The sequence below is a fragment of the Myxine glutinosa genome, chromosome 1 (assembly GCF_964187855.1).
Source record: "Myxine glutinosa chromosome 1, kmMyxGlut1.1, whole genome shotgun sequence".
Classification (NCBI taxonomy): domain Eukaryota; kingdom Metazoa; phylum Chordata; class Myxini; order Myxiniformes; family Myxinidae; genus Myxine; species Myxine glutinosa.
In genome coordinates, this window is record NC_136261.1 from 110,668,927 (window position 1) to 110,694,971 (window position 26,045).

Here is a 26,045-nt window from a genome sequence, read left to right on the forward strand (position 1 = left end):
GTTTGATTCTGGCCCCTCCTGCCTCCAGTGTTGTGTAAAGGTTAAAAGGGCGTCCCGGTAGTTAATTCCATAAAGCACACATTGAAGGACACGATAAAACCCTTGTTCAGTAGCTTATATCTTTATTATGTGTTTTAGATTAAGGCTTTGTCTGCCATTAACATGACACTCCATTGCACCAAGTGAAAAAGATAGATTCCCTTCATTCCCATTCCCAAAAACCTCCATTTCCCCTTTCGTCAATTGCCATTCGCATTGCCAACCAACAATTGCCGCCATTGACAACGAGGCAGGGTTGGGGAAGAAATGCGGGTCCCCACCTCGTCATAGAGGGGAGGAGTGAGTCAGCCCCACTCAACCAACCACGAACAAGGGGTTGGACTTGGAGAGGGTGTGGAGAGAAACATCAAGGAGGTTCGCGAAGGTTGAGGGGCGGGGCCTATATAACCCGCCGCGGGACGATCCCCAGGAAGTCGTCAGATGGGAGATGAGCTTTTACTGAGATGAGAGATGAGCTATGACAAGAGCTGAGTTGTGAGGTCCAAAAGCTGAGCTGAGCTGCGTGGTGAGGTGCAAAGGAAAGAGCTGGGTCGTCAGAGGAGAGCGGAGTTGAAAGGGTCCAAGGCAGAGCTGGGTTGTGAGGTCCAAGAGAAGAGATCATCCAGGGAAGCACAAAGCCTGCTATTCGTCGCCTTGCTCGCCAGCAGCAGCGTCCACAGCAGCAACAACACTCGACAGCCGTTTGGGGCCTGGACGGCGGTTTTGAGCAGGGCCGCGAAGGGACGGCGGCTGCCCAACGAGCCGATCGTGCTGCCGGACCCGTTTGGACCTCGCTCTCCTTCCAGCCATTCCTGCCTGCAAGTTCCCCATTCGTGTACGTGAGTTTGTTCTGTTTGTTCTGTCCTGGGTAGTCAATTAAGTCTGTATAAGCTAGTAATTTTCACTATGTCACCTGCTTTTTCATGTCCCTGTACATAACTGTGACTGCTCCTTTTTGCTTGTGTGTGTAATAATAAATCCCGTTACTCTTCTGTATGTCTTCTTCTTCTTCATTCTCGTTCGGTCGTTTTATAGTTTTCCACATTGAATAGCTGTGGCGCGATCGGGCCAACGTTTGGGTGAATCGGGGAAACTGTTAGGTCGCGGGGCCTCCGCTCGGCAAATATAACATCCTTAACCGCGGACCGTAACAATTGGTGTCAGAAGTGTCGGATTCGGACCTGAAGCGTTTAACGCGCTCAAAATTACAAAGTACCGAAATTGCTTTTGTTTTTAAAAAACCCGAACTTTGAAATCGCGCCATGGCTGGTCAAGGCGATCGGATGCAGGTGGGTGAGCTAGAGGAGGGGTTAGGAGTAACCCAGGATCAGAGTGACGAAGTAGAGGAGAACAATGAGGTGGTTGAGGAGGTGTCAGGCGCGCAAAATGGCGCTCTCGCGCACGAGGTTACGGGCGCGCAAAATGGCGCCTCGCACATGGCTGCGGGGTCCGTGCCCGCGACCGTAGCAGCGCCGCCGTTGGATTCGGACCTTTTGTTGCTACAAATCGGGGCCCTTATGGACAAAATGAGGGACGAAATGAGGGCTAATAGTCAGCAATTGGGGAACCAGATGAAGGCTCAGAGTGAGCAAATGGGGGCAATGAGGGACGAAGCGAGGGGTACCGGTGAGGGGTTAGACAATAATTTTAAGGGATTAGACAAGAAATTTGGGAAGTTAGACGACAAATTTGAGTGGTTAGACAACGGGATAAAAGAGGTGAAAAAGGGGTTAATGGGGGTGGAAAATAGAATGGCTGCCCAGGAGAATCAGATAGAGGGGGTGAAAAATGGGTTAATGGGGTTAGAAAATAGGATGGAAGACAAATTGCGGGAGATAGGGGAGCAATCCGCCCGAGAAATTAAACAAATGGGAGAGCAGATAGAGGAGGTAAAAATCGGGGTAGAAACCAAATTGGATGCTCAGAGGGATGAATTGGGACAGATGAGGGTGGCATCTACAAAAGAGAGGGAGGAGATGAAGGAGGAGATACGACGAGGTGTAAGCGAGGAGGTCTCGGGGGTACGCGAGGAGGTAAAGCGAGGTGAAAAGCGTATAGAGAAAGAGGTGAGAAATGGAACGGCTAGGTTACAGGGGGGAATAGAAGACCTGACGGAGGAGGTGGAACAGCTGAGGGTGGGACAGATGGAGTTAGTGGAGCAGGTTCAAAGGAACACTGCGGTACTAGGAGGGTTGAAAGCGACACAAAAAGAAATCAAAAATGACTTGATAGCGACACAGAGGCAATGTCAGATGGTACGTGAGGGACTGACAACGAGGTTGGAAGAGGTGACAGAAGTAATGGAGACGAAGGACCGAGAGGTGAGGACGCACATAGAGACGGTCAAGATAGCCTTAGAGGACGAGATAGAGGAGACGCACCGGGAAATAAAAGAGGTGAAGCAAAAATTAGAGGAAGTGGAAGACGAGGTGAGTGAAATTAAGAAGAGACGGACAGAAACTAAGAGAGAAATACAGGAGGAGGTGATGGAATATGTACAAGGTCGGTGCTCAACTCATAATGTGTGCTCACTAACCAAATAAAGAGTTTGCAGGTGGCGAAGGAGGTGCGGAGACGAGTTGCCAAGGTGAGTGGCGATATACGTGGAAATGTACATGATGTGAGGGGAGCTTCAGTCGGCTTGGGGGTTGATTTGGATCCGGGTGTTCGTGAGAGGCCGTTGGTGAAGTGTGCGACAGGTACGGTGTGCGAAGGAGGAGGTGTGTGAGAATGTCCGACTCTGGGGTGTGTGAGGAAAAAGTGCGCGCCGAGGAGTGAGTGTGCTGTCGAGAGTGAGTCGGTCATAGCGCGTGTGCGAGGGAGCACATGGAAGCGCGTAGCGAGGAGTGTTAGAGGATGTAACGGAAGCATGCACGCCTGTGGTGAGTGTTACGGAGGAAGTAACGAGAGAGTGTGTGCAAGAGTGTGTGCGAGAAAGGTGTGTAACGGACAGGTGCATGGGGAAAGAGTGCGCTGTCAAAAGTAAGGGACAATGCACACCTGTGGTGAGCATTACGGAGGAAGTAACGGGAGAGTGTGCGCGAGAAAGGTGTGTAACGGACAGGTGCATGAGGAAAGAGTGCGCTGTCGAGAGTAAGGGTGAGTGCACTGTCAAGAGTGGTGGTGAAAGTAGTGAGAGTGACACGGAGCGTGAGTTGGTTGTGGCAGGTGAGAGAGGATGTACACCTGGAATGGAAGGATGCACACCTGGAAGGGTAGAGCGTGTGTGAGAATGCACACTGGAATTGGTCGTGAGGCACGTGGTTGGGTGTGCGAGTGAGAGCACACCTGTGATTGTCACAGAGGAGGTGACCGAGAAGGGGGCGCGAAGAGGTGTGTTGGTGAGGTGTGCGAACGACGAGTGTGTGCAAAGGTGTTCGGTGGTCAGGTGTGTGACCAAGTCTGTAAGCGGATTGAGTGTACCTGGGTGTGTAAGAGAAGGTGCAATGACGAGGAGCATGGGAACAGCTGGATGTATGAGCAAGGAAGGGGTAGCGTATGCGTGTAAGCATGCAGGTGAGGCATCGACGGTAACCGGGTTAGCGGTTAGAATGACATTTAGCCGAATCGGGCCCTCGGTGCGCGTCGGGCAGCTTCGCGTGCCGCGTGGACCAGCGGGGATCCGAACCACGGCGGGTTCGAAAGGACCGCCGTACGTGATCCACGCTGGGACGCGTTTGGAACGGCCGCGTCCGTGCTCCGCTAGGCGGAACGGGCAGCCCGATAGGAAGGGTCATCATGGCGACCCCCTTTTGTTGAGGCGTTCCGGCAGGTCGAGATCGGGCCATGGGATGGCTCCGTGCCGAGGTGGTGCGTGGGATCTCGGCCCGGGTAAACCTCCTTCCCTGCACCGAGTGCGGGACGTATCCAGCTGCCGGCACCAAACAACCCGCATTCATTGCTCGGCTTTACGAAGCCGGGCTGTGGAAGTGAATTGGCGCACCAAGAGGCACTAGTGAGTGGACTGTGATGATGGTGATAGTGATAGTGATTTGATACGAAATTTAGAATAGTGAGTAGAATTGGCAGTAATTGGAAAATTTTTGATTTGTGGAAATTGGACGAGCAAAATTTATAGTAAGAGATGCCCCATGTGATGGGATGGCCAATCCACCATCCCTCACAATGGGGGCAAAGGAGCACTAGATTTATGGGGTTTATGGCAGTGTAAGCTCGCCGAGGGAGGGTTTGGATAATGTGTAGGGACCTAGAAGACGACCACATTAGGTAACGTTAAGATTAGGTAGTGACAATGATACCTGTAGTGGGGACGCAGGTAGATTAGTTTGGATGATAATGACGAGGGAGCGCAATAATGTAAGGGGCGACGGGGAAGCGCAAGTTTCAGAGGGGAGTAGTTAGATGAGATGATGCCGTGTGTTTGAGGATTGGAAGTGTATTGTGAAAAGTGTGTAAGGAACAGGTGTGATTGCACAGGTGTGCAACTGAACAGGTGTGTGGAGCAGTGATTGAGTAAGTGATGGTGATGTGTATTGTGTTGACCAAATGGTCCAGGGAGAAGGAGGGTGCAGGTGACACCAGGTATGATTGCACAGGTGTGCAACAACAGGTGTATGGAGAATGGTTGTGTGGAATACATGGAGTGTGGAATATATGGAGTATTGGAATGGATGGTCGTTGAGTGAGTATGATGGAAACTATGGAGTGGAGTGGATGGTGCGAAGGTGTGAATGGGGGAAGGATGGACCCCCATCACGAATACCCGGGGCGGGTAGTGTAAGTGTTACGTAGAGGGTACAGGTAAATTGTGGATGGATATTGGCATCTGTGGTGCTGGTGGAAGAATGGTGATTTGGATGGGTGCATTAGTGTTGTGGAAATGGCTGGGCGTGTAGCCTGTTAGTGTGTGTAGTTGGTTTGGGCACTCCACCGCTGTGAGGATGTCGGCCAGGTGAGGCCGCAGGTGGGCTCTGGGAGCCGGTAGAGTTGTGTGGATGGGGCCCGAGGATCCGGAGGACGGACCCGGGTAGCCCAGTGCCAGAGGGCACCGAGGGGTGACAGAGCCAGGAGGGGCCTTCCCCAATTAGATAGGTTAGGGTAAGGAGCAGGTAAGCTCGGAGGCAACTACAGTGGTGGAGGTGTGCAGGTGGGTAGACCTGCTGGGAGAGCTACACGTCTCAGCCCGGAAATTGTGCAAGGGCACCGGGAGATGAATCGGGGGAGTGAGTCCCCAAATTGAGAAGCACCACAGTTTGGTCAATGGGAATTGGTTTTTAGAACCCATAGTGTAAGTTGGCCAATGGATTGGCAGGGAAAGACCCCGGGTAGTGTAAAGTGTGTTAATGTCATTTAGAGGATAGTTAGGATTGAAGTCTCCTCGCACCATCTACATGCACTCACCTGAGGTGACAGGTACTCCACACCATGCCAGGTTGTTTTTATTATTTTTATGTGCAAATGTTTGGAATGTGAGATGCATCATGACGTGGGTGTGACATTGTGCTTTGTTGTTCCATCTCTTCCTCCTTATGAGGATTGATGATGAATTGGATGATGGCAAATTTTGTATAGAGGGATTGTGGTGACGAATTTGGTATAGGGGAAATATGGGGAAGACGTGACAGTAGCGACAAATTTGTAAATGTGTAGATTTTGTAAATATGGGGTAAGGGCAAGGGTAGAGTAGGTGACAGGGGGGGTGACGTACGGTAGGGACGAGTTTTCTCACTTCGCTCTCCGTACGCACTTCGCCTTGCATTGCCTTTGTTGATGTGTACCCTTGTGACCTTACCCCTCACTCATCTGTCTTCCCCCCTTGTCTCCCACATGAGGACCTGAGCGCCACTGGGCGCCGAGGGGAGCGTGCGTGAGTCCGCCATTGTGCGCCCGGAACTCCCAGAACCAGCTGTCTGCATCGATGCACCACATTATGGACCACAGGTCTGTGGCCGAGCACCAATTATGGACCCCATGGGTTGGGGCATGGCCCCTCTGCTGGAACCGGCCATGAGGGCCCGAAATCTTGCTGGCGGACCTTGGCCACAGGGCACTGATGCCCCACAGGTGAACCACACATAGTCGGCCCCTGTGGGCCATAAATAAATAAAAATGGACACGTTGGGTGCAAGTTTTAATACAAATAGGCCGCCAGCAAAAGAAAATGACAACAACTGGAAGAAATAATAATAGCCAGCAGAGGGAGCCGAAGAGCAAGAGACCACCTGCAGGGTTAGGGGTTGTTGTTTTTACTTTCATTGAACAATGATGACTGTGCACCGATTGGTGCTTGAGGGTGCTTTGGTGCGTTTTGGGTGCTTTCATGGTGCGTCGATGCAGAGCAGACTGTCTCCCCCCCAGAAAGAACAATCACAGGTCCTGGGTTGCGTTTTGTAAATAAAGTAGTGTCATTGTAAATAATGCTCCCCACCGTCAGTGTGTAGTTTGAAGACCATTCAGCGATTCGGTTAAATGTGGGCATGAGTCTGTTAGGTAGGGTGCAATGGAGCAGCGGGACATATTTATCTATGTTTTAAAACTGTCGCACTCAGGGTCAGGTTAAAAGTAGAGGGAACTACACCTATGTGTCACACTAAATTTAAGTTGTAGGCCCGGGTCGTGCCTAAGAGGATGAGGGTGCAGTGTTGCGGATCTGAGGATTGTATTTTTTTTATTGTGTTGATCCTGCCTCCAGTGTTGTGTAAAGGTTAAAAGGGCGTCCCGGTAGTTAATTCCATAAAGCACACATTGAAGGACACGATAAAACCCTTGTTCAGTAGCTTATATCTTTATTATGTGTTTTAGATTAAGGCTTTGTCTGCCATTAACATGACACTCCATTGCACCAAGTGAAAAAGATAGATTCCCTTCATTCCCATTCCCAAAAACCCTCCATTTCCCCTTTCGTCAATTGCCATTCGCATTGCCAACCAACAATTGCCGCCATTGACCACGAGGCAGGGTTGGGGAAGAAAGGCGGGTCCCCACCTCGTCATAGAGGGGAGGAGTGAGTCAGCCCCACTCAACCAACCACGAACAAGGGGTTGGACTTGGAGAGGGTGTGGAGAGAAACATCAAGGAGGTTCGCGAAGGTTGAGGGGCGGGGCCTATATAACCCGCCGCGGGACGATCCCCAGGAAGTCGTCAGATGGGAGATGAGCTTTTACTGAGATGAGAGATGAGCTATGACAAGAGCTGAGTTGTGAGGTCCAAAAGCTGAGCTGAGCTGCGTGGTGAGGTGCAAAGGAAAGAGCTGGGTCGTCAGAGGAGAGCGGAGTTGAAAGGGTCCAAGGCAGAGCTGGTTTGTGAGGTCCAAGAGAAGAGATCATCCAGGGAAGCACAAAGCCTGCTATTCGTCGCCTTGCTCGCCAGCAGCAGCGTCCACAGCAGCAACAACACTCGACAGCCGTTTGGGGCCTGGACGGCGGTTTTGAGCAGGGCCGCGAAGGGACGGCGGCTGCCCAACGAGCCGATCGTGCTGCCAGACCCGTTTGGACCTCGCTCTCCTTCCAGCCATTCCTGCCTGCAAGTTCCCCATTCGTGTACGTGAGTTTGTTCTGTTTGTTCTGTCCTGGGTAGTCAATTAAGTCTGTATAAGCTAGTAATTTTCACTATGTCACCTGCTTTTTCATGTCCCTGTACATAACCGTGACTGCTCCTTTTTGCTTGTGTGTGTAATAATAAATCCCGTTACTCTTCTGTACGTCTTCTTCTTCTTCATTCTCGTTCGGTCGTTTTAGAGTTTTCCACATTGAATAGCTGTGGCGCGATCAGGCCAACGTTTGGTTGAATCGGGGAAACTGTTAGGTCGCGGGGCCTCCGCTCGGCAAATATAACATCCTTAACCGCGGACTGTAACAATATATATATATATATATATATATATATATATATTGTTACGTGCTCCTCCCCGACCCCCTGGCCACGGTGTACCTCCGAGCCCCGAGAGGAGTCACGGCAGAAAAATGTGTTATTCTGTATGTCAAAGATCAATGGAGAAGCCACCTCAATTGTTACTCACAAACAAATATTGTATTAAGATCACACAAGAATAACAGTACAACAATAATAGTATTCAAAAGTACAATCAATATGTCCTATGATGGTACCATCAGTTTTGTAATATACAACTCACTGTGCTCCAAGTGAGTGAAACAAGAACATCCCCAATGTCTCTTATTCCCGGCTTCAAGCCAACGTTGATTCGCTCCAGCGATCGCCAGAACGATGTCCAATCGAGACCAGAATCCCGTGCGGATGGCAAGTACAGTCTCCCAGCCGAAGCTACACAAAGGCGCCCTCAAGGCGACTGGGAAATCCAAAGGCGCCCTCCAGGCGATGGGGAAGTCACACCCTCGGGTATGGACGTATTAACCTTCAAAAAGCCACGTCACACACACACACACGCCAGATCCACGGCTGAATGCAGTGAAAATGGTCGAAGGGAGATGATACTGTGAGCGAAGCGCAAGTCCGGCGCGAGTCAAAATGGCCGACGGCCCGGTCTCGTGGCGCACCGGCACGACGATGATTCTCTCCTGAATCGATTGCAAAACCTGACACGCAGGTTAATCTGTCACAGCGATAACCACTCTGTCGCAGGAATCCCTTTCCTGGGAAACCCGAAAGTTCGCTAGTGACTGTTGTTCGCCAACGTTCGCTCCAGACCGCAAATAGTTCGGCTCCTTCTTGTCCGACTCACTCTCTCCGCCCTCTTTCTTTCTCCTCGTCGTCCGGTTCCCGATCTGGTTTCCTGTTTCTTTTAACATTAACTTTTTTACCTTTTGAAAACAGTTCATGAACAATAAACCTCTTGAAAACAATAATAGTACATGGAATCAGAAATATTTACAGTGGATGAAAACCACCACAACGGAAGTGACGAATCGTAACAATATATATATATATATATATATATATATATATATATATATATATATATATATATATATATATATATATATATATATATATATATATATATATTGTTGTGGATATGAGGATTGTGTTTTTTTTTTTTGTTGTTGTTGTGTAAATTGTTGTAAAATATCGCCTTCCTGCCTCCAGTCTGTTGTATAAAGGTCAAAGGGCGTTCCGGTAGTTCATTCCATAAAGCATACATTGAAGGACACTATAATACCCTTGTTCAGTAGCTTATATCCTTATTATGTGTGTTAGGGTAAGGCTGTGTCTCCCATTAATTTAAATACTCCATTGCACCAAGTGGAATAAGAGTAGATCCCCTTTCATTTCATTTCAATGGCCAACTGCATTTTGGGCGGTTTTCTTCAACCACCATTGGCCACGAGGCAAGGTTGGGGAAGAAAGGCGTGCCCGCCCGTCATCAAAGGCGGAGCCAGAGGGTCGCGCGACCAACCAGGGCCGAGGTGAGCACACCGATGGGCGTGTCCAAAAGGCTGGCGGCTTGATCGCCGGAGGCGTTATAAAAGCACGCGCGCAAGAGTGGTCAGGAGTTGTGAAAAGAGGTCCATGACAGGAGTTGCGTAAGGAGGTCCATGACAAGAGTTGCGGCAAAGAGATCACCGAGAAGAGAGTTGAGTAAGGGATCCTTGAAGAGAGTAGCTTGAGCCACCGCGGCTGCATCAACAGCAGCTTGAGCCACCGCGGCTGCATCAACAGCAGCTTGAGCCACCGAAACTGCAGCCACAGCAGCTTGGGGCCTGGACGGACGTTTTGAGCAGGACCGAAAAGGAACGGCGGCTGCCAAACGCGCCGATCGAGCTGCGGTATCCGTGGACCGGCCTCCCCCCTCCAAGCCATCCACCTCCGCCATTCCTATCATCATTCCCCATGTGAGTCGTCTTCGTTTGTTCTGTCTTGGGGTATTAATTATGCCAGTTTAGTTAAGCTAGTATTTTCACTGTGTCACCTGCTTTTTCCATGTTCCCTGTATATAACCTTGACTGCTCCTTTTGCTTGTGTGTGTAAATAATAAATCCCGTTACTCTTCTGTACGTCTTCTTCTTCCTCTTTACATTCGGTCGCTTTAGAGGTTTCCAAATTGAATATCTGTGGCGCGATCCGGCCAACGTTCGGGAATCAGGTTTACTCGGGGAAAACTGTTCGGCCGCGGTGCCATCCACTCGGCAAACATAACATCCTTATCCGCGGGCCGTAACAATATATATATATATATATATATATATATATGTGTGTGTGTGTGTGTGTGTGTGTGTGTGTGTGTGTGTGTGTGTGTGTGTGTGTGTGTGTGTGTGTACTAGCAGTAAGGCCACATGTGGACAAAACAAGCAAGGAGAAGAATTTACAGAAAAGAGGAAAGAAAGAATTGTAGGAAAGACTAATGTGCAAGGAAGAGATTTGATTGGGGTCGGATTTAAAAAGATTGAGTGTAATGATGGGGTAAGACATGAGAAGGTAGTGCACCAACTGTGGATGAAGAGTGTGAGGGAAGCGTGCAACTGAATGACCTTTCATGGAAGGCAGGTCCAGGAATGATAGAAAGGAGGAACAAGAGAGAGGAGGTGGGCAGTTTTTGTGAGCTCTTTTTCTGTGATGCACGATTAGCTCAGCTTCTCCTTGCTTCCCACGGTGGCTAGGGTACTTCAACCAGTTCTGTATATTCCACACATTGAAATAGATAGGTTCATTTGAGGCAATCAAATGATTATGATTAATCATCTCATCCTGAGAAAACCAAAGGATAGAGCTAAATGGTGATGGATCAAACAGGATAAGATTGTGAAATTTGACAGGATTGAAATACATGCTTCTGTTGACACACCAGCATCAATTCCAGATCGGCAGAGACTGACGCAGCTGCTTCCTCCCTGTCAGTGCGATCTGATAAAATGTGGAATCTTCTGGAAAAAGGAAGAGAGGGTTTTCCAGAGCATCAGAGAAATCTTTCAAGTCGATAAGTATCAAGCTGGGGTGCAGAACACTAACTTGGAGCACTCCAGCTTTGACTGGGAGAGGAGATTGTCACATGTTAACTGGACAGCTGGATGAAGTCAAGGGAGGCAGCCATGAAGTAAGCTTTGTATGCTGTGAGCTTGGCAAGCAGAGCAGAGTGCCAGACTCTGATGAATGCCCAAGATATATTCAGGGAGACTGTTCTGACCACTTGTTTCAGGATTAAGGCTTCAGACCATTTCTGAGAAGCAGAAAAATGTCCATAATTGAGTGACTTGGAGGGAATCCAAACTGGCGGTCAGAAATCAGGCTTTTTGAAAAGAGGAAGGACGATGTCAGCATCACCGATTGAGTCCATGACTTTGCTTATAATATTGCAAGTGGTCTGTACTTGATGGAATCAGTTTTGACACCCTTGTTGTTGATAGGAGTGATGCTTACTGACTTCCAGGCAGATGTGAGGCAGCCAAAGGAGAAAGACGGGGTGAAAGTGACAGACAGAAGAGAAGCAACAGTACAAGATCTAGAGGTATGCACATTTACCTCTTAGCTGTCTAGCCTGGGTTGGAATTTCACCCCAGCTATAAACTTTCTTCTTGGTATTTCGCCGGCACAGTGATTCATAAGTGTGTGTCCCTTTCCCTCAGATGGACATTAAACCGGGAGTCCCATCTGCCAGCATTAGTTGGTAGGCGTTAAAGATCCCTCAGTGTCCCTTGCAAAGAGTAGGTGAACTATGCATCAGTAGCACAACCGCACCCCCAGCAAATAATACTACCTACCAACAGCTACTGTATGTGCTGCATATGAAAGAGGAAGAAGAAGAAAAATACTTGCCAAAAATTTTTCTACCTTCTTGGTTGTAGAAGAGACAGAGTTAACTAGAATGGCACTTGGTAGAGCGCATACCTCCACAAGGCTGAACAATTTACGTTTTGTATACCAATGATAGGCCGGATCTGAATTCGGACCGGAATCAAAATCTAATCTGCTTGTTCTTGTCACCTAACCAACTCGTCCACCTAGTTTAGTCATAACTCGTCCATAACTTTTGAGATATCGTGCTATGTATCGCTTTTCGCCCAATCTCCCAATGGTGAAGAATCTCTTTAAAAATTCTCTCGCCGGATCCGAATATGGATCTTCACCAAAATCGAATAATTTCGTCCTTGTCACATACACCAATTCAGTCCGAATCCGTCCACATTTTGAGATATCTTGTTCACAAACAGGCAAACATACAGACAAGCAGACAGGGGTGAAAACATAACCTTCGGTGGTGGAGGTAATAAAGCAGTTGCCAGTGCCAAATATTTAACCAAAGTGATGAATCCCCAAAAAGACAAGACCAATTTCATTACACGATGGCAAACCAAAACCACAAATGAAAGCAATTTCATCATAATCCAATGATTAACCAGAAATGCAGTCGAGAGAAAAAAAAAAATGTTGCCAATTTGGAATGTTGAATCTTCGCCAATTTGGAATGCGTAAGTTTTCATGAGCGCACATTACCAATCCTTGAACTGTGTGTTTACAGCATGTGTGTCAAAACAGTCAGAGTAATAAAGGAACGCCATTTGCAATTACTGCATCAGCATGATGACATCCTGCAATAAATTGGCATGAGATCCCAGCTGAAGCTCTACTCGTAAAATGCAACCACAGTTTTATCAGCGATAACAAGCAATGTCACACCAATTCCTTTGCAATCAATTCACTGGCAAAGAATGAAGGAATGCAAGCGATTAAGAGATTAAACAAGACCAAAAGTTTAACAGCGGTGTGGCCGGGCTTGTAAAATATTATAAACCACAAACACATATGATTAGCTTTTTAAACAGTCGCTAATGCTGTTTATAACATTAAACAAAGAAATTTGGAGGAATCTCGACATAGGTGAGGTAAGTTTTACTTACAGAACTGAGCAAAGATCGACTGTAATCTGTATACCCCACAAGGGTTGGAAGTATGCTCATTTACCAAGCAGCTAGCCAGCGTGTGGCAAGCCAGCCGTTCCTTAAGGGTTTTGAATGGAGTGCTTGCTCGAATGCTTAAACGACTTGGCGATCTCTCCACAAGAAACTTGGTAAATGAACACACCCAATGTTCTTGAGACCCAACCATAGAGAGACTGTAATCTATGTACCCCAAAGAGGAATGACCTTTCCTGCAGCTTTTGAAGTGAGCGGGTGTTTGCGCTGTAATGACATCATATACGGAATGACGTAGCATGACGGCCGGACACAAAACTGCCGCCACTAATATATATGATATATATTTAACCTCCAGTAACGTTTCAGTCACTACAAAGGGATTAGTGTTACGATTAGATTTACTATAATAATAGCATTGCATTATTATTACAAAAATTATATTATTTATAAAAAAAACCGAGGTGAATTCATTACCTCTGCTTTTACACCGCTTCAATCCATCAACTTTCCATTCACGACTTCGGATTAAAGTGTTATGGTTATATTTACTATAATTTTATTATTATTATGAAAACGATACTACTGAAACGATACCACTGTTTAAGAAACCTGGGCTGAATTTGTCTGAAGTGGATGGTGAGTCATAACGCCTATGGCCTATACATACCGATCGTTGGAAGAGACGTAACGCCGATGCTTTCGATATATGATAGTCATTTTAACAATCGGTTTGTTTGTGTTTCACACTGAATGAAAAACGTGAAGGTAGAGCATGGCGATTGTGATATATGACAGGTTCGACGATATGTTCGGCCTGAACGGCATATGAATCAAAATGCCGGAGTGTGGAGAGTCAGCCGCCGTACCACCGTTATGACATCAGATGTAATCACATCACCCTGTCATGTGACCAGATCCTCAGCTCTGATTGGTATACGTTTGAGGGGACATACATACAGACGGACAAACACTGTTCTAGGCGGCTCTGCCCGATGGGCTACGCCGTAACAAAAATAAAACAAAGTAATGGAAGTCATACTTGGAGCCTTTTGTCATTCCTTGAAAACTTGAAAATTGAACAGCATTTGTATATTGAGTCACTAAATAGGGAAACGAACTACTTTTGAGGTCAAAAGGTCAAAGGTCAACTCAGAGTCAAACTTGCAAAATCATCAATTTTCATCTGAAAAACCGTCAATTTTCATCCGATTGACTTGAAAATTGAACAGCATTTGCACATTGAGTCACTAAATGAACTACAGTTGCCATTAGTCAGTTAATTTTCAATGTTGAAAAAGCAATCTGCTTCACAGCAACCTGTTTGTGGTGGTAGCAAACCTCCACATGTTTCACTGAACCAGGGCCTAAAGGTTGAATAGTATCACCACAGGCCAAATGGGATAAACCGGTGCATGAGAGAAAGCAGGCTTTAGTGAAACTATTCCCAGGCCGAATCAATATCAGGTGCTGTGGAGATAGAAGCTCAATCCTTTGGTGAGAAAGCAGAATGAAAATCTTGCCAGTTTGGCTGTGCAAACAGCCATATTCGACATCGTTGAGGTTCTCCCTGAAATAGCCAGAGATATGGGCTTTAACAATAAAGTGCTCATAAGAGCCACGAGTACGAGTAAAGGAACAGGAGAGATTGGATGAAAAGTTAGTTCATCCATGAGGATGGATGTATCAGTTCCAGAAATCCAGGTTGGAAAGATTGCAGATTGTTTCAGACACACATAGATGCAAACGGTCTTTGCTGAAATGCCATAGCTGGTTGTTGCCGAGCCAACACCCAGCCATCTGGCATTGTGGCAGTTGAAATAGCCACAGAAAAGGTACAGAGAGTTGGGATGGATGGTTACAAGTTGATCCACATCAGGGAATCGAAATGGAGATATATAGAGAGTCGTTATCATTGGGTGGACGGTATACCACACACATAAATATGAGGTGTCTGCGGAGAGGAATATGCAGCTCGAGGTATTCAAAAGGGCTTGTAGGGGTTTGTGTGTGCAATAAAGAATGAGTGATAGACCTCTTGACATATACAACAACACTGCCTCGGGAGTGGGGCGGGACCTGTCAAAGCAGAAGAAAGAATCACCAGGGAGAGACGCAGAGAACTTGGAAACATCCTGTGAAGGAAATGTTTCTGCTAAGCATACAATGTCTGGAGCTGCAGTATAGTGGGGCAACTTAGCATAACAATTGTGCATTTTGTGAGGAAAGCACCAAATTTGGCACACTAGTAGACTATCATATTATGAAAAGATCTGGATATTGGGCCATCTCAGATTCGGAGATTTGATTTTTGCAAGATTTCGATTCGATTGGGATCGAAGAGAACACCTTCTTCGTCTTCTGTACAGTGAAGTTGCCAGCCCTGAATTCTCTGGCTACATCTGGGTGCTTCATTGGGAGTGCAACCATGTCCCTCAGGTGAACAGGGACCCACCTGGCATAGTGTGTGTGGTCTAAGGCATGGAACCATGGGACCAGTTCCGTCGGGGCATCAAGGTACATCGTGAATGAAGCCTGCCGCAGAGAACGCACGTAGACCAGTACCAACATCTCTAGTTCCAGCACAGTTGCCCAGTACTGAAAGTTGGGAATGTCTTCTCCTCTCTGGTGACACCAGTCGTCGAACTCAGGCAGGTCTTCTGCATCATCAGCATATGTCATACAGTGGCGTTCATACGCACGGTGTTGCAGGATGTGCAGTGCCGCTGCAGTGATTTGATGAGCTCTTCTTGTGCGGGTGACGTGGGCAGCTCGCAGGAAGGAGTCGGCCGTCCCTGGCGTTGCAATCTCAGCTTGCAAATCTGCAAAATCTGCAAATCTTGCAAAAATCAAATCTCTGAATCTGAGATGGCCCAATATCCAGATCTTTTCATAATATGATAGTCTACTAGTGTGCCAAATGTGGTGCTTTCCTCACAAAATGCACAATTGTTATGCTATATTTAGCTTAGCTGCCAGACTAGTAGTAGTAGTTGTTGTTGTTTGTACAACATAGTGAAGATGAGCGTGGCATCAACAAGGATTCATTATGTTTCAGGTAAATGTGTTGGAAGATGACGAATCAGTCCAACTTGAGCAAGAAAAGATTTACTGCAAGTTGGACACACATGTAGTGTGGATGCAGAAGCGATGCTTGCAACTCTGGACTTGCGAAGCTCACATTTCCTGTTGGCCAGTGTGACTGTTTGGTTCATTGGAGATGGCTCCTTTGTTGATGAGACTATGCCGTGTCTGAGACTGGTGAGAGCGATCCTGTACACGTCTCCCATGTGCCCTTGGTCGATGTTGAAACTCTTCCGTGAAACCTTTCAGGGTATCCTTGAAGCGCTTTTCTGGCTTCCGTGTGAACGTTTCCCTTCAATTAGCTTACTGAAGAAGAACTTTTTTGGCAAGTGCTCATCAGCCATTCCGGTGACATATCCAGCTCATCTTATCTGGAACACACTTCAACAGGGTTTGGATTCTGGGCATGTCGGTCATGGAGAGAATCCCAGTATTAGGAACATCCGATCCAAACATTGTCTTACCAAAACGATATTGAGTAGTCTCCGCAAGCATGTCATGTGAAAGTGGTGTAGCTTGTTTGCATGGCTGGAGTAAACTGCCCACATCGCACAAGCATACAATAGGGTGGGAAAAGCAACCACTCTGCATACCATCACTTTTGTTGAGAGACTGATTCCTCTTCGCTCCCAGATGGTTTTCGGTGGCTTGCCAAATGCAACGCTGGCCTAAACTATTCTGATGTTGACTTAATTGTCAATGTGAACCACTCTGGAGAGTGTGCTGCTGAGGTAGGTAAATTTACCAACTGCTTCAAGCCTTTGACCCTTGACTGTAACAGTTGGATTCATGTTATGATTAAGTGAGGCAGTTTGGTGCATAACTACAGGCTTTTGGTGCTGACGGTGAGATCGAAGTTATCACGTTGCAGATGAGAGGCCATCCATGCTTTGTTGCATTTCTTGTTCTGAAGAACCATTTAAACCACAGTCATCAGCAAAAGGAAAGTCACAAACCACAGCTTCATGCACTTTTGTTTTGTCTTGCAGTTCCCTCAAATTAAAGACTTTACACTACCGGTGAATGAATCAGAAAGCATGGCAGCAAACATCATACTGAACAGGGTGGGAGCTAACACACAGCACTGCTTCACTTTATTTGTGACTGGAAAGGCGTCAGAGAGGAGTCTCTATCGCCCAGGACACGAGCAGGAATACCGTCATGGAATTGCCATTCCATGACAATGAATTTTTCTGGACAGCCAAATTTTGCCATGGTCTTCAATAGGCCATCACTACTGACTGTATGAAATACTTTGGTCAAATCAACAAACGTTGACTACGAGTTGTAATTCTGCTCTTGGCATTTCTCCTGGAACTAGCATGCAGCAAACACCATGTCAACTGTGCCACAACCTTTTCTGAAGCCACATTGACTCTCCGGAAAAAGGTCCTGTTCGAGATCCAGTGTTAAGCGGTTCAACAGTACCCTTACATGTATATTCCCAGCACTGCACAGAAGGGAGATTCCTCGAGAATTTGCGGCAGCTTGACGATTTCCCTTCCTTTTGTTAAGGTGAACAATTGATGCATCTTTGAATTCCAGAGGAATGGCTTCCGGCTTCCTGGTTCCACATTGTGTGAAGTAGTGTTGTGAGTTTGCCGTGTTGTACCACCTGCCTTAGACGACATATCACCTGGTATTGCATCTGCCCTGGTGCTTTTCCGCTCGAGTTAAGACTGATTCTATTCACCATCTCGACTTTACTTGGGATGTCAGAAAGTGACATATTGACTTCAATTTTTGGGAAAGCAGGCAATTGCCTCATCATCGATTGTTGATGGGCAATTGAGAACATTGTGAAAATGTGCCACCCATCTCTCCAAGACTTTAGTCTTGTCTGTTATCAGTGTAGTTCCTGAGGAGAGGAGAGTTTCAGGAAGCCCGCAAATCGTAGATTGGCTTCAAAGCGTCACAGAAGCCTTTAGTATAATTTCCATCTGCGTATGATTGCATTTAATTTTCCTTTTTGCTTAGCCAGTGATCCTGCCTCTAAGCTTTGATTAGTTGATTTTACAGATATTGTTAAAGGTGGATTTCTTGGAAGCACATGATATGGCGGGGGATGTCGGGAAGCACATTGGAGGCAGTGTTACACTTGGTGGGGGCAGCAGGATGATTGTAGGGGGGGGGGGGGGGGGGCACAGACAAGGAAGAGTCAATTGTTCTCTTCAGACCCGATCTATATTGTGGATCACCATTTCTGTCAGACGCAGACAGACATCATGGCCAGGCCAAAAAAGGGTTATTAAAGGCACAAAGGAAAGTCGAGCTATAAGATCTGCGTGATCTGCGTGACTGCGTGTCCCATGCAGACTTGTGAGCACACAGGAATTGGAACATAAATTGCATGAAGATGAAGAATAGGTTGAGAGTGATATGAGAGGTTAGTGGAAAAGAAAAAAGGGAGATTAATTTTTTTGCCATATAGATTAGAAGAATCTAATCAAAGAAGCACATTAATTACTTCAATTAGCATTGGGAAGAAGGATAAATAATAAGCAAATGAAGTAATAATAATCCAAACAGATCGTATTTTTTCCATGAAAAATTTATTTTGCACTTTCTGAGAAGACATGAGAAGAAGAGGGAAGTGGGAGAGGACATCCAAGATAAAAAGAGAGACTGCATGCCAAACTTGAGGCCTGAGGCCTAGGTGCGTTCTCATCTCGAACCCCGACCCCTTATTCTCCTCCTCCTCCTCTTGATCTCCCCATTCATTTTCATTTCTACATCACTGTACAATTTTATTAACCACCCCCCTCCTTTCTTGCCTTCCTTACCACTCCCTCTACACGATATTAGTTAACCTTCATAAAAGGGCTCGTAAATTCATAAAAAGCTACATGAAAATATACAATTCATAAAGAACTTCATAAAAATGCATGTATGTTGTATTCTCATTTGGCTTTTAATTTGTCATCTCTTGGTTTAACTATAACAAAATATTTGATGTTGTGGAACATACCATGGCAGCTGGGCCAGCAAAAGCTAGGCATAACAGCATGAGCAGAGGCACATCCTCATTGGCAGGTGGGATGTAGGGGAGACGCAGTGCCAAGGGATCACAGGAGAAGCCAGGATGTACTGGGAGAAAGATGTTGGTGAGTTGCAGGAAATAGAGGAAGACCAGAGCAGATGCTGCAATGGGGAGCTATCATTTGGTGGCAATTTGGGCACAAAGAGAACAGAGGCAAAACATCAACAAAGATATCGCCTGCTGACGACACTTAATTTCAAAATTAATTTAATGGACTAACAAATGGTTTACTTAAAGGGAATGCAGCATGATTTGGAGATCAATAGGCAGACCTAACAGTATTTTCAAAAGTATATTTACACTGAAGTCAGGTAATGAAGTAACGAAATCAATGGAACACAATCAGCATTTTTATCGCTGTCAACAGCCTTCTGGTATCCTGACAACACAGCACAGAGGTCAGACCCTTCCTTTTGAGCTGTCAAATCTTGGTTTCATTCTCAACCTGAGTCTCATCTAGGATCGGCATGGTACTCCGCATGCATGGCCGTGGCATCACAAAGGTATGCTTGATTGGTCTGCTCATGGAAATGATGCGATGTGATGAGTCACTCGGACGTTAAAAGTAGTCACATTCATGCAAGTGTGCCTTAACAATTAGGATGTCCTGCCATTCAATTTGCAATGATGAAATATCCAAGGAAATTGGGATTACATCACAAGTGGATGTTGCCAATGTTTGGGTGCTTTCCCTCCATCGTCTGAGTTAAAATAGATACGGCAGATGCGACATGCTAACAAAGCCTGGTGTTGGCTTAGTGGTTCGGGTGCCGGCTTGGGATTCTAGGATCCTGGGTTCAAATCCCGGTTGATCGCTCAATTAACGCCAGGGGGGTTGATTCAGCCTGTCATCTCCCTCAGAGGTCGGCAAATTGAGTACCAGCTCATTGGTAATTCCCTGTGTGTCGCAAGACGTTACTAACAGGGTTTGTGGCAAGAAGGGCATCCGGCCCAAAAACATTGCTTCAAAAAGAGGACCACGGTGTCTGAAAAAGGACCAACCTGTGCTCTGTGGGGGAAAAAGGCCTCTAAAGGTGGTTCTTTTTCTTTCGACATGCTAACGAGGCTTTCATCGCCCTTGTAATCTCCGACCAGTTGCTCTTCAATAAACATTCATATAGTCAGGTTCATTATGTTTTTTCGTTCAAAAATTTTGGAGATTAGCAAAACTATACATTTTTGGAATATTCAGAGCATGAGGAATCCAAAAATTAATGTTGGCATTTGCGTAGACACCTTTGCGAAAATGACACTCAGGACAGTGATGAAGATCTGTAAAAGCATATTCCTGAACGGTATAGACCAAGTAGATCCTTCCTGTGTATAGGACTTATAGTTCAATCTGATACTAACAAGGCTGCTTTCTTGCTTTATAAACCCATACCTATAACTTCAAAGGACTTGCAATATCATGTATTATGTAATACAGTTATATCATAAATATAAAGACAATGGTTTTCAATTACATTTGTTTGTTGCTTTTCTATAATTCTGAGCACTATTTTGAGGCCTTTATTGGATTCCTTGACCCAGAAAACATAAGATTAGCATATTTAATTAAGTTTCTAGGTTGACTTGAAGCCGAGGTAGCGCAAAATATGTATTTTATGGCGGCCATTTTGAAAATCCAAAATGGCGGCCATGCAGGTGTCTGTGCAAATGCCAACATTGATTTTCGGATTCTCCATGCTCTGATGATTCCAAAAATGTACAGGTTTGCTAATCCCAAAATTTTGAACGAAATTGTATTTGTTAACATAGTGAACCTGACTAATAGCTTCATTCTCACACATTCCTAGTACTACATCATTCAAGCAATAGAAAAGAACCACCTTTGGAGGCCATTTTCCCCCGCAGAGCAGGGGTTGGCCTTTTTTGGGCACCGTGGTCCCCTTTTAGAAGCAATGCTTTAGGGCCGGATCATCATTCAAGGAATGTTCGGTATATTTCAAGAAAAACTTCTAAAAACCAGTTGCCTTGTTAAAGTTCCGCACATGTAATTATTGTTGCGTCCATGAACATAAATACGATGATTTCGAACACTGCGCTCCGAAGTTAAGACCAGCAACATGATGTAAAGCAGCACTAACAGTGATGCAACTTGTGACTTGCCCTTTAAAGTCGGCACCAGAATTATATGCCAAAGTGGGCAAGTTTCCATAAATATTATAAGAAACATTCGCTATTGTATATTAGTGTGATGGCTTATCATTACCTCCATAAAGTAGATCCATGGCAGGGAGCTGTGTGTTGACTGCCTTCTCCTTGATCGCCCATTGTCTCGAATCACCATGGTGTACGTAGGCCGAGGGTTTCCAGAGCCTTCAGGGTTGCCAATGTGCAGCACTTCGCTTGGTTATCACCCCTGTTGATCAAAAATCCCCACCCTTCTTCGTTACACAATAGCACTTGTCGGAGATTTCATCTTGCCCCCTTGTCGTCACCCCCAATTTGCTTATTACCCAAACATTTTCATCTCCCCAAATCCAAAACTTATCCTAGAACCTCAGTGGCACTCCTGCTCCATCTGCACATCCAACCTCGATTTGCACCACAGCACCATAGCCGGTCCTCACCGCAGCCCCGTCAATCGATCGTCAGCGTCTGTGTGGATCACAGAGGGAAGGAAGAACACGACTGGGTTCAGACGGAGGAAGGCTGCTTTAATGGCCAATCGTTAAGCAGCACCCTGTGTGGCCTCGACAATCCCATTAAATGAGCACATAGTCCATCACCAGCTGGGGTGTCATTTACATTCAGCCAAATGGCTTTCAACCTCCAATACCGTGGGACAAAAAGCTCCCACGTACATAAGCGATAATTACGAGCTTATTATTGTTGATATTTTTGAACAAGAACTCTCCTCCGAGCAATTGTAATGCACGAAAAGGTTCCGATTATCCGCTAATTTGGTGGCGCTCCGCCAGGGCTGTGGGAGCGGAGGAAACCGACAGGAGGGCCTGGACGAGAGAGTGTGTGTCGGTGTTTAGACATTGACTTGAATCACCAGACACTGCTGGCAGCTGGCATTTGCAAAATCGCCATCAGTCTTCCAGGCATGTGCACTGTTTAATGAAAGTTGTATTTTAAAGGACAGGGACATTTACAGGATCATTCGGCACCGAGGGGTGCTGGCTGCTTACATCCTCATATTGGACGCGTATTGGATCGCTGTGGCTTTTTGACCCAGCTCGGTCTAATTGTGCCAGTGGAAACGTGACACATGTCGCTTGCTGTCACCACTGGGATCTCGCAAATGTAATCAAGGTGGTGGTAGGAAAGCCGAGTGCTTCGTTTTAGGTGTGGTTCATTGAGAGGCTGGGGAACGGGGACAGATTATATGTTTTTTTAATGGGAGGAAAGATGGTGCAGAGAAGTGCAGCTGAAAAGGAAGATGTGTACGTTCAAAAATGTAGACTCTTGCTCTCGATAACTAATCTGTATCGTTGCAAGAATTTGGAGTTACCTTTTAGCTACCAGACGGGAGTCAGCATGCCTGTGGACTTATCCATTGGGTGCTGTCACTCCGTCCGGACATGCATCGGTATTGGTCCGTCTCTTCTCAAAAATGACTGGATGCATTGCTTTCATATTCAGCACAGGTGTGCAATAATATCTGGGCATGAGGCAGGTCAAATGATTTTTGAGATGGAAGCCACAAATAATGGGAGACAATTTTACTTCCGAATTTTGGTAATTCAAGAAAATTGCTGCATCATCATCATCATCATCATCATCATCATCATCATCATCATCATCATCATCATCATCATCATCATCATCATCATCATCATCATCATCATCATCATCATCATCATCATCATCATCATCATCATCATCATCATCATCATCATCATCATCGTCATCGTCGTCATCATCATCATCATCATCATCATCATCATCATCATCATCATCATCCCCTTTGCAGAAAGTTTGTGCTGCTAAAGTAGTTACTAGTTTACAATCCTGGTCGGGTTGCCACTCCGAATCAGGATGGCAGGGCAGGAATTTGGAAGTTGTTCCATGGTGCCGGCGATAGTTCACTTACTCTTTGCAAAGGACACCGTGGGATATTTAACGTCCACCAACTAATGTTGACAGATGGGACACCCAGTTTTTAACATTGATCACATCCGATGGATGGCACACACATTGACGGATCACCCTGCCTGTGAAATACTAGATGACAGTTTATAGTTGGGTCAGGATGCAAACCCTAGCAAGACAGCTTCGATGTGAGTATGCATAAAAAAAGTTTACGGGAGCGAATATACAGGATTGTATATACTTTCATGAACCATTATTTACTTATCTACACTTTACAATCCACACTACCAACATATACAGCTTTCATTTATTTAGTTATTTATATACACTTTAGCATCTCCACAACCAACACTCCTTTGAATTATTTATTTATTTATATACACTTTAGCATCTCCACTACCAACATATACAGCTTTCATTTTTTTATTTATATACACTTTAGCATCTCCACTACCAACGCTCCTTTGAATTATTTATTTATTTATACACACTTTAGCATTTCCACTACCAACACTCCCTTTGAATTATTTATTTATATACACTTTAGCATTTCCACTACCAACACTCCCTTTGAATTATTTATTTATACACACTTTAGCATTTCCACTACCAACACTCCCTTTGAATTATTTATTTATATACACTTTAGCATCTCCACTACCAACACTCCTTTGAATTATTTATTTATATACACTTTAGCATTTCCACTACCAACACTCCTTTGAATTATTTATTTATTTATATACACTTTAGCATCTCCACTACCAACACTCCTTTGAATTATTTATTTATTTATATACACTTTAGCATCTCCACTACCAACACCCCCTTTTAATTATTTATTTATATATACTATAGCATCTCCACTACCAACACCCCCTTTTAATTATTTATTTGTATACACTTTAGCATCTCCACTATCAACACTCCTTTCAATTATTTATTTACTTATACTGTATATACTTTAGCATTTCCACTACCAACACTCCTTTCAATTATTTATTTATGTAAACTTTAACACCTCCAATATCAACATACAGCTTTGAAATATCTATTTATTTACGTGCAAAAATACCCGTCGCAAGTAATGGCGAAAGTTTAAGTTAATCTATCAAAATTTAAATTGTTTTATGGACTATAAAAAGGTTAATTGTGTTGTATTCTTGGTTTCACTCAGAGCCAAATCTCTGAGCTACTTATACCACCTACCGCAAAATGGTGGTGCAACATCGGGTGGCGGAAGTTGGATTTGTCTAAAAAGAGGCAAATATACCTTTTTTAAATTGCATGTACCTCCATTTAGTAATCCTGGTGAATATTGAAACTACTTTAATCCAGATATTCATGGTTAATTCAAAGATTATTGGAAGGGATGATAAAGTGACTGACTATATTGCTTCAAGAAAAGTGAAACGAAAATGCAAAATAACTAACCAGCAGTTTTTCAAATGCAGCGCAGGAAGTTGCCACCGTAAACGGGAGACAGACAAATGCATCGACACACACCATGGTTCACAATATATGTAAGATTTATATACACTTTACCATCACTGCTTACGACATACCACCTTGACTTGTATACTTATTTATTAATATACAGTACACTTTACAATCTCCACTACAGACATACCACCTTGAATTATTTCTTTATTTATATACTTCATCATCACCGCAACTGAAATACTCCCTTGAATTATTAAACAATGCATCCAGAAATATATATATATATATATATTGTTACAGACGCGGTTGTGGATGTTGGTTTACCGAGCGGTTTGGTATGACCGCGTCTGCACAGTTTACCCGATTATACTCGAACGTTGGCCGAGTCGCGCTACGCTAAATCAATTGAGGAAAGGACACAACGGCTGGGTTAAAATGACACGACACCGGGGGTACAGTTCTCAAGACCTCCGGAGGAGGTTATAATATTTCGGAACGTTAGATTACAAGGACGAGAGAGACAGCATAGGAAGGTAGGCACTTAAATACGGTCTTATAGTAGCCCCGACAGACGACAGATAAACGGGACAAGACTGACTCACACCGGGATTGATGGCAAGGAAGGGCAGGTAGTCGAGGCTCAAGGTGCACCTTGGCTCAGGGGCAGAATCGACCCGGTCCGGTCCAGAGATGCGGGAGGTCTCTCAGCGCTCGGAGGTGGCGACTGGTTCTCTTCACTTCAAGCTCGGGGCGCATCTGACGTCACGTCCGGTAAGTCGCTGCGTATATCCGGCGGTGAGTGACACGCCCTCGGCTCGTTAGCTCCGCCCCAGATGGAATCGGCCCGTTGCTTCTTATTGGGTGCGGGGGGTTACCAGGCTCCGCCCTTGACGAGGGGCCGACAGGCAGCCCCTTCGTGGTAACCCCGTCGGCGCACATGGGTAATGGCGGCTAACCGAGCCGGAGTGAGGACGCACACTCCCCGCGCGCTGTTGTGGTAGTTGTTGTTGTTGTTGTTTCATGGGGAAGATGGGAGGAGGTATGGGGAGGTCCTAAACTCACTACTGGTGCCATACAATCACATTCTGGTGCAACGAAGAGTCAGAATTAATGGAAACGAGTCCTTAACTGACATAGACTAAGAATAACTAGCAAGATGTCCGAAAGTTGTCTACGTGAGATGCGGTGGACCTGGGCACGACATTTAATGGGGGAAAAAGGGGAAGGTCGGTTCTACAGAGTGTTATTTACAGGCAATGGGACTAGGGAATGGGGGATTGGGGATAGTTGGGGGGTATTGGGGAAATAGGGGAATATTTACAAGCGGATATGGATGGAGGCCAAATCCCATATCCGCAACAATATATACAGACTTGGCATTTAATATGGAATTTTTTTTTTTCTTGACTTGGGTTTACTTTCTTAACTCAGTATAACAATCTGGTGAGTTTCTTTTACACTTTGGTGATTTATTTGTTAAAAGAACCATGTCACTGATTGTCTGTCGCAGCAAGAAGTCAACAACAGGATTATATCACAGGTGGCGTGGCAAAATGTACGGACAGGTGCATTTGACGATTGGCTTCACAGTCGGGTATACAAGGGTT

At 45.5% G+C, this 26,045-nt stretch overlaps 1 protein-coding gene across 2 annotated transcripts in view; it reads right to left on the reverse strand.

The window, feature by feature from the left end:
- PLPPR4 (phospholipid phosphatase related 4) overlaps nucleotides 1–26,045 on the reverse strand; it is a 104,262-nt gene that overhangs the window by 51,727 nt on the left and 26,490 nt on the right. Inside the window, exons 1-3 of one of the 2 annotated variants that reach the window (XM_078776043.1) lie at nucleotides 21,454–21,555; nucleotides 21,164–21,313; nucleotides 18,877–19,062 (exon numbers count right to left, since the gene is read on the reverse strand). In XM_078776043.1, the coding sequence (XP_078632169.1) occupies nucleotides 18,877–19,062; nucleotides 21,164–21,241 (264 nt within the window). In that variant the 5' untranslated portion in view covers nucleotides 21,242–21,313; nucleotides 21,454–21,555. Of the gene's footprint in view, nucleotides 1–18,876; nucleotides 19,063–21,163; nucleotides 21,556–26,045 lie in introns of those variants that run through there. The other variant, XM_078776037.1, reaches the window with a different exon arrangement.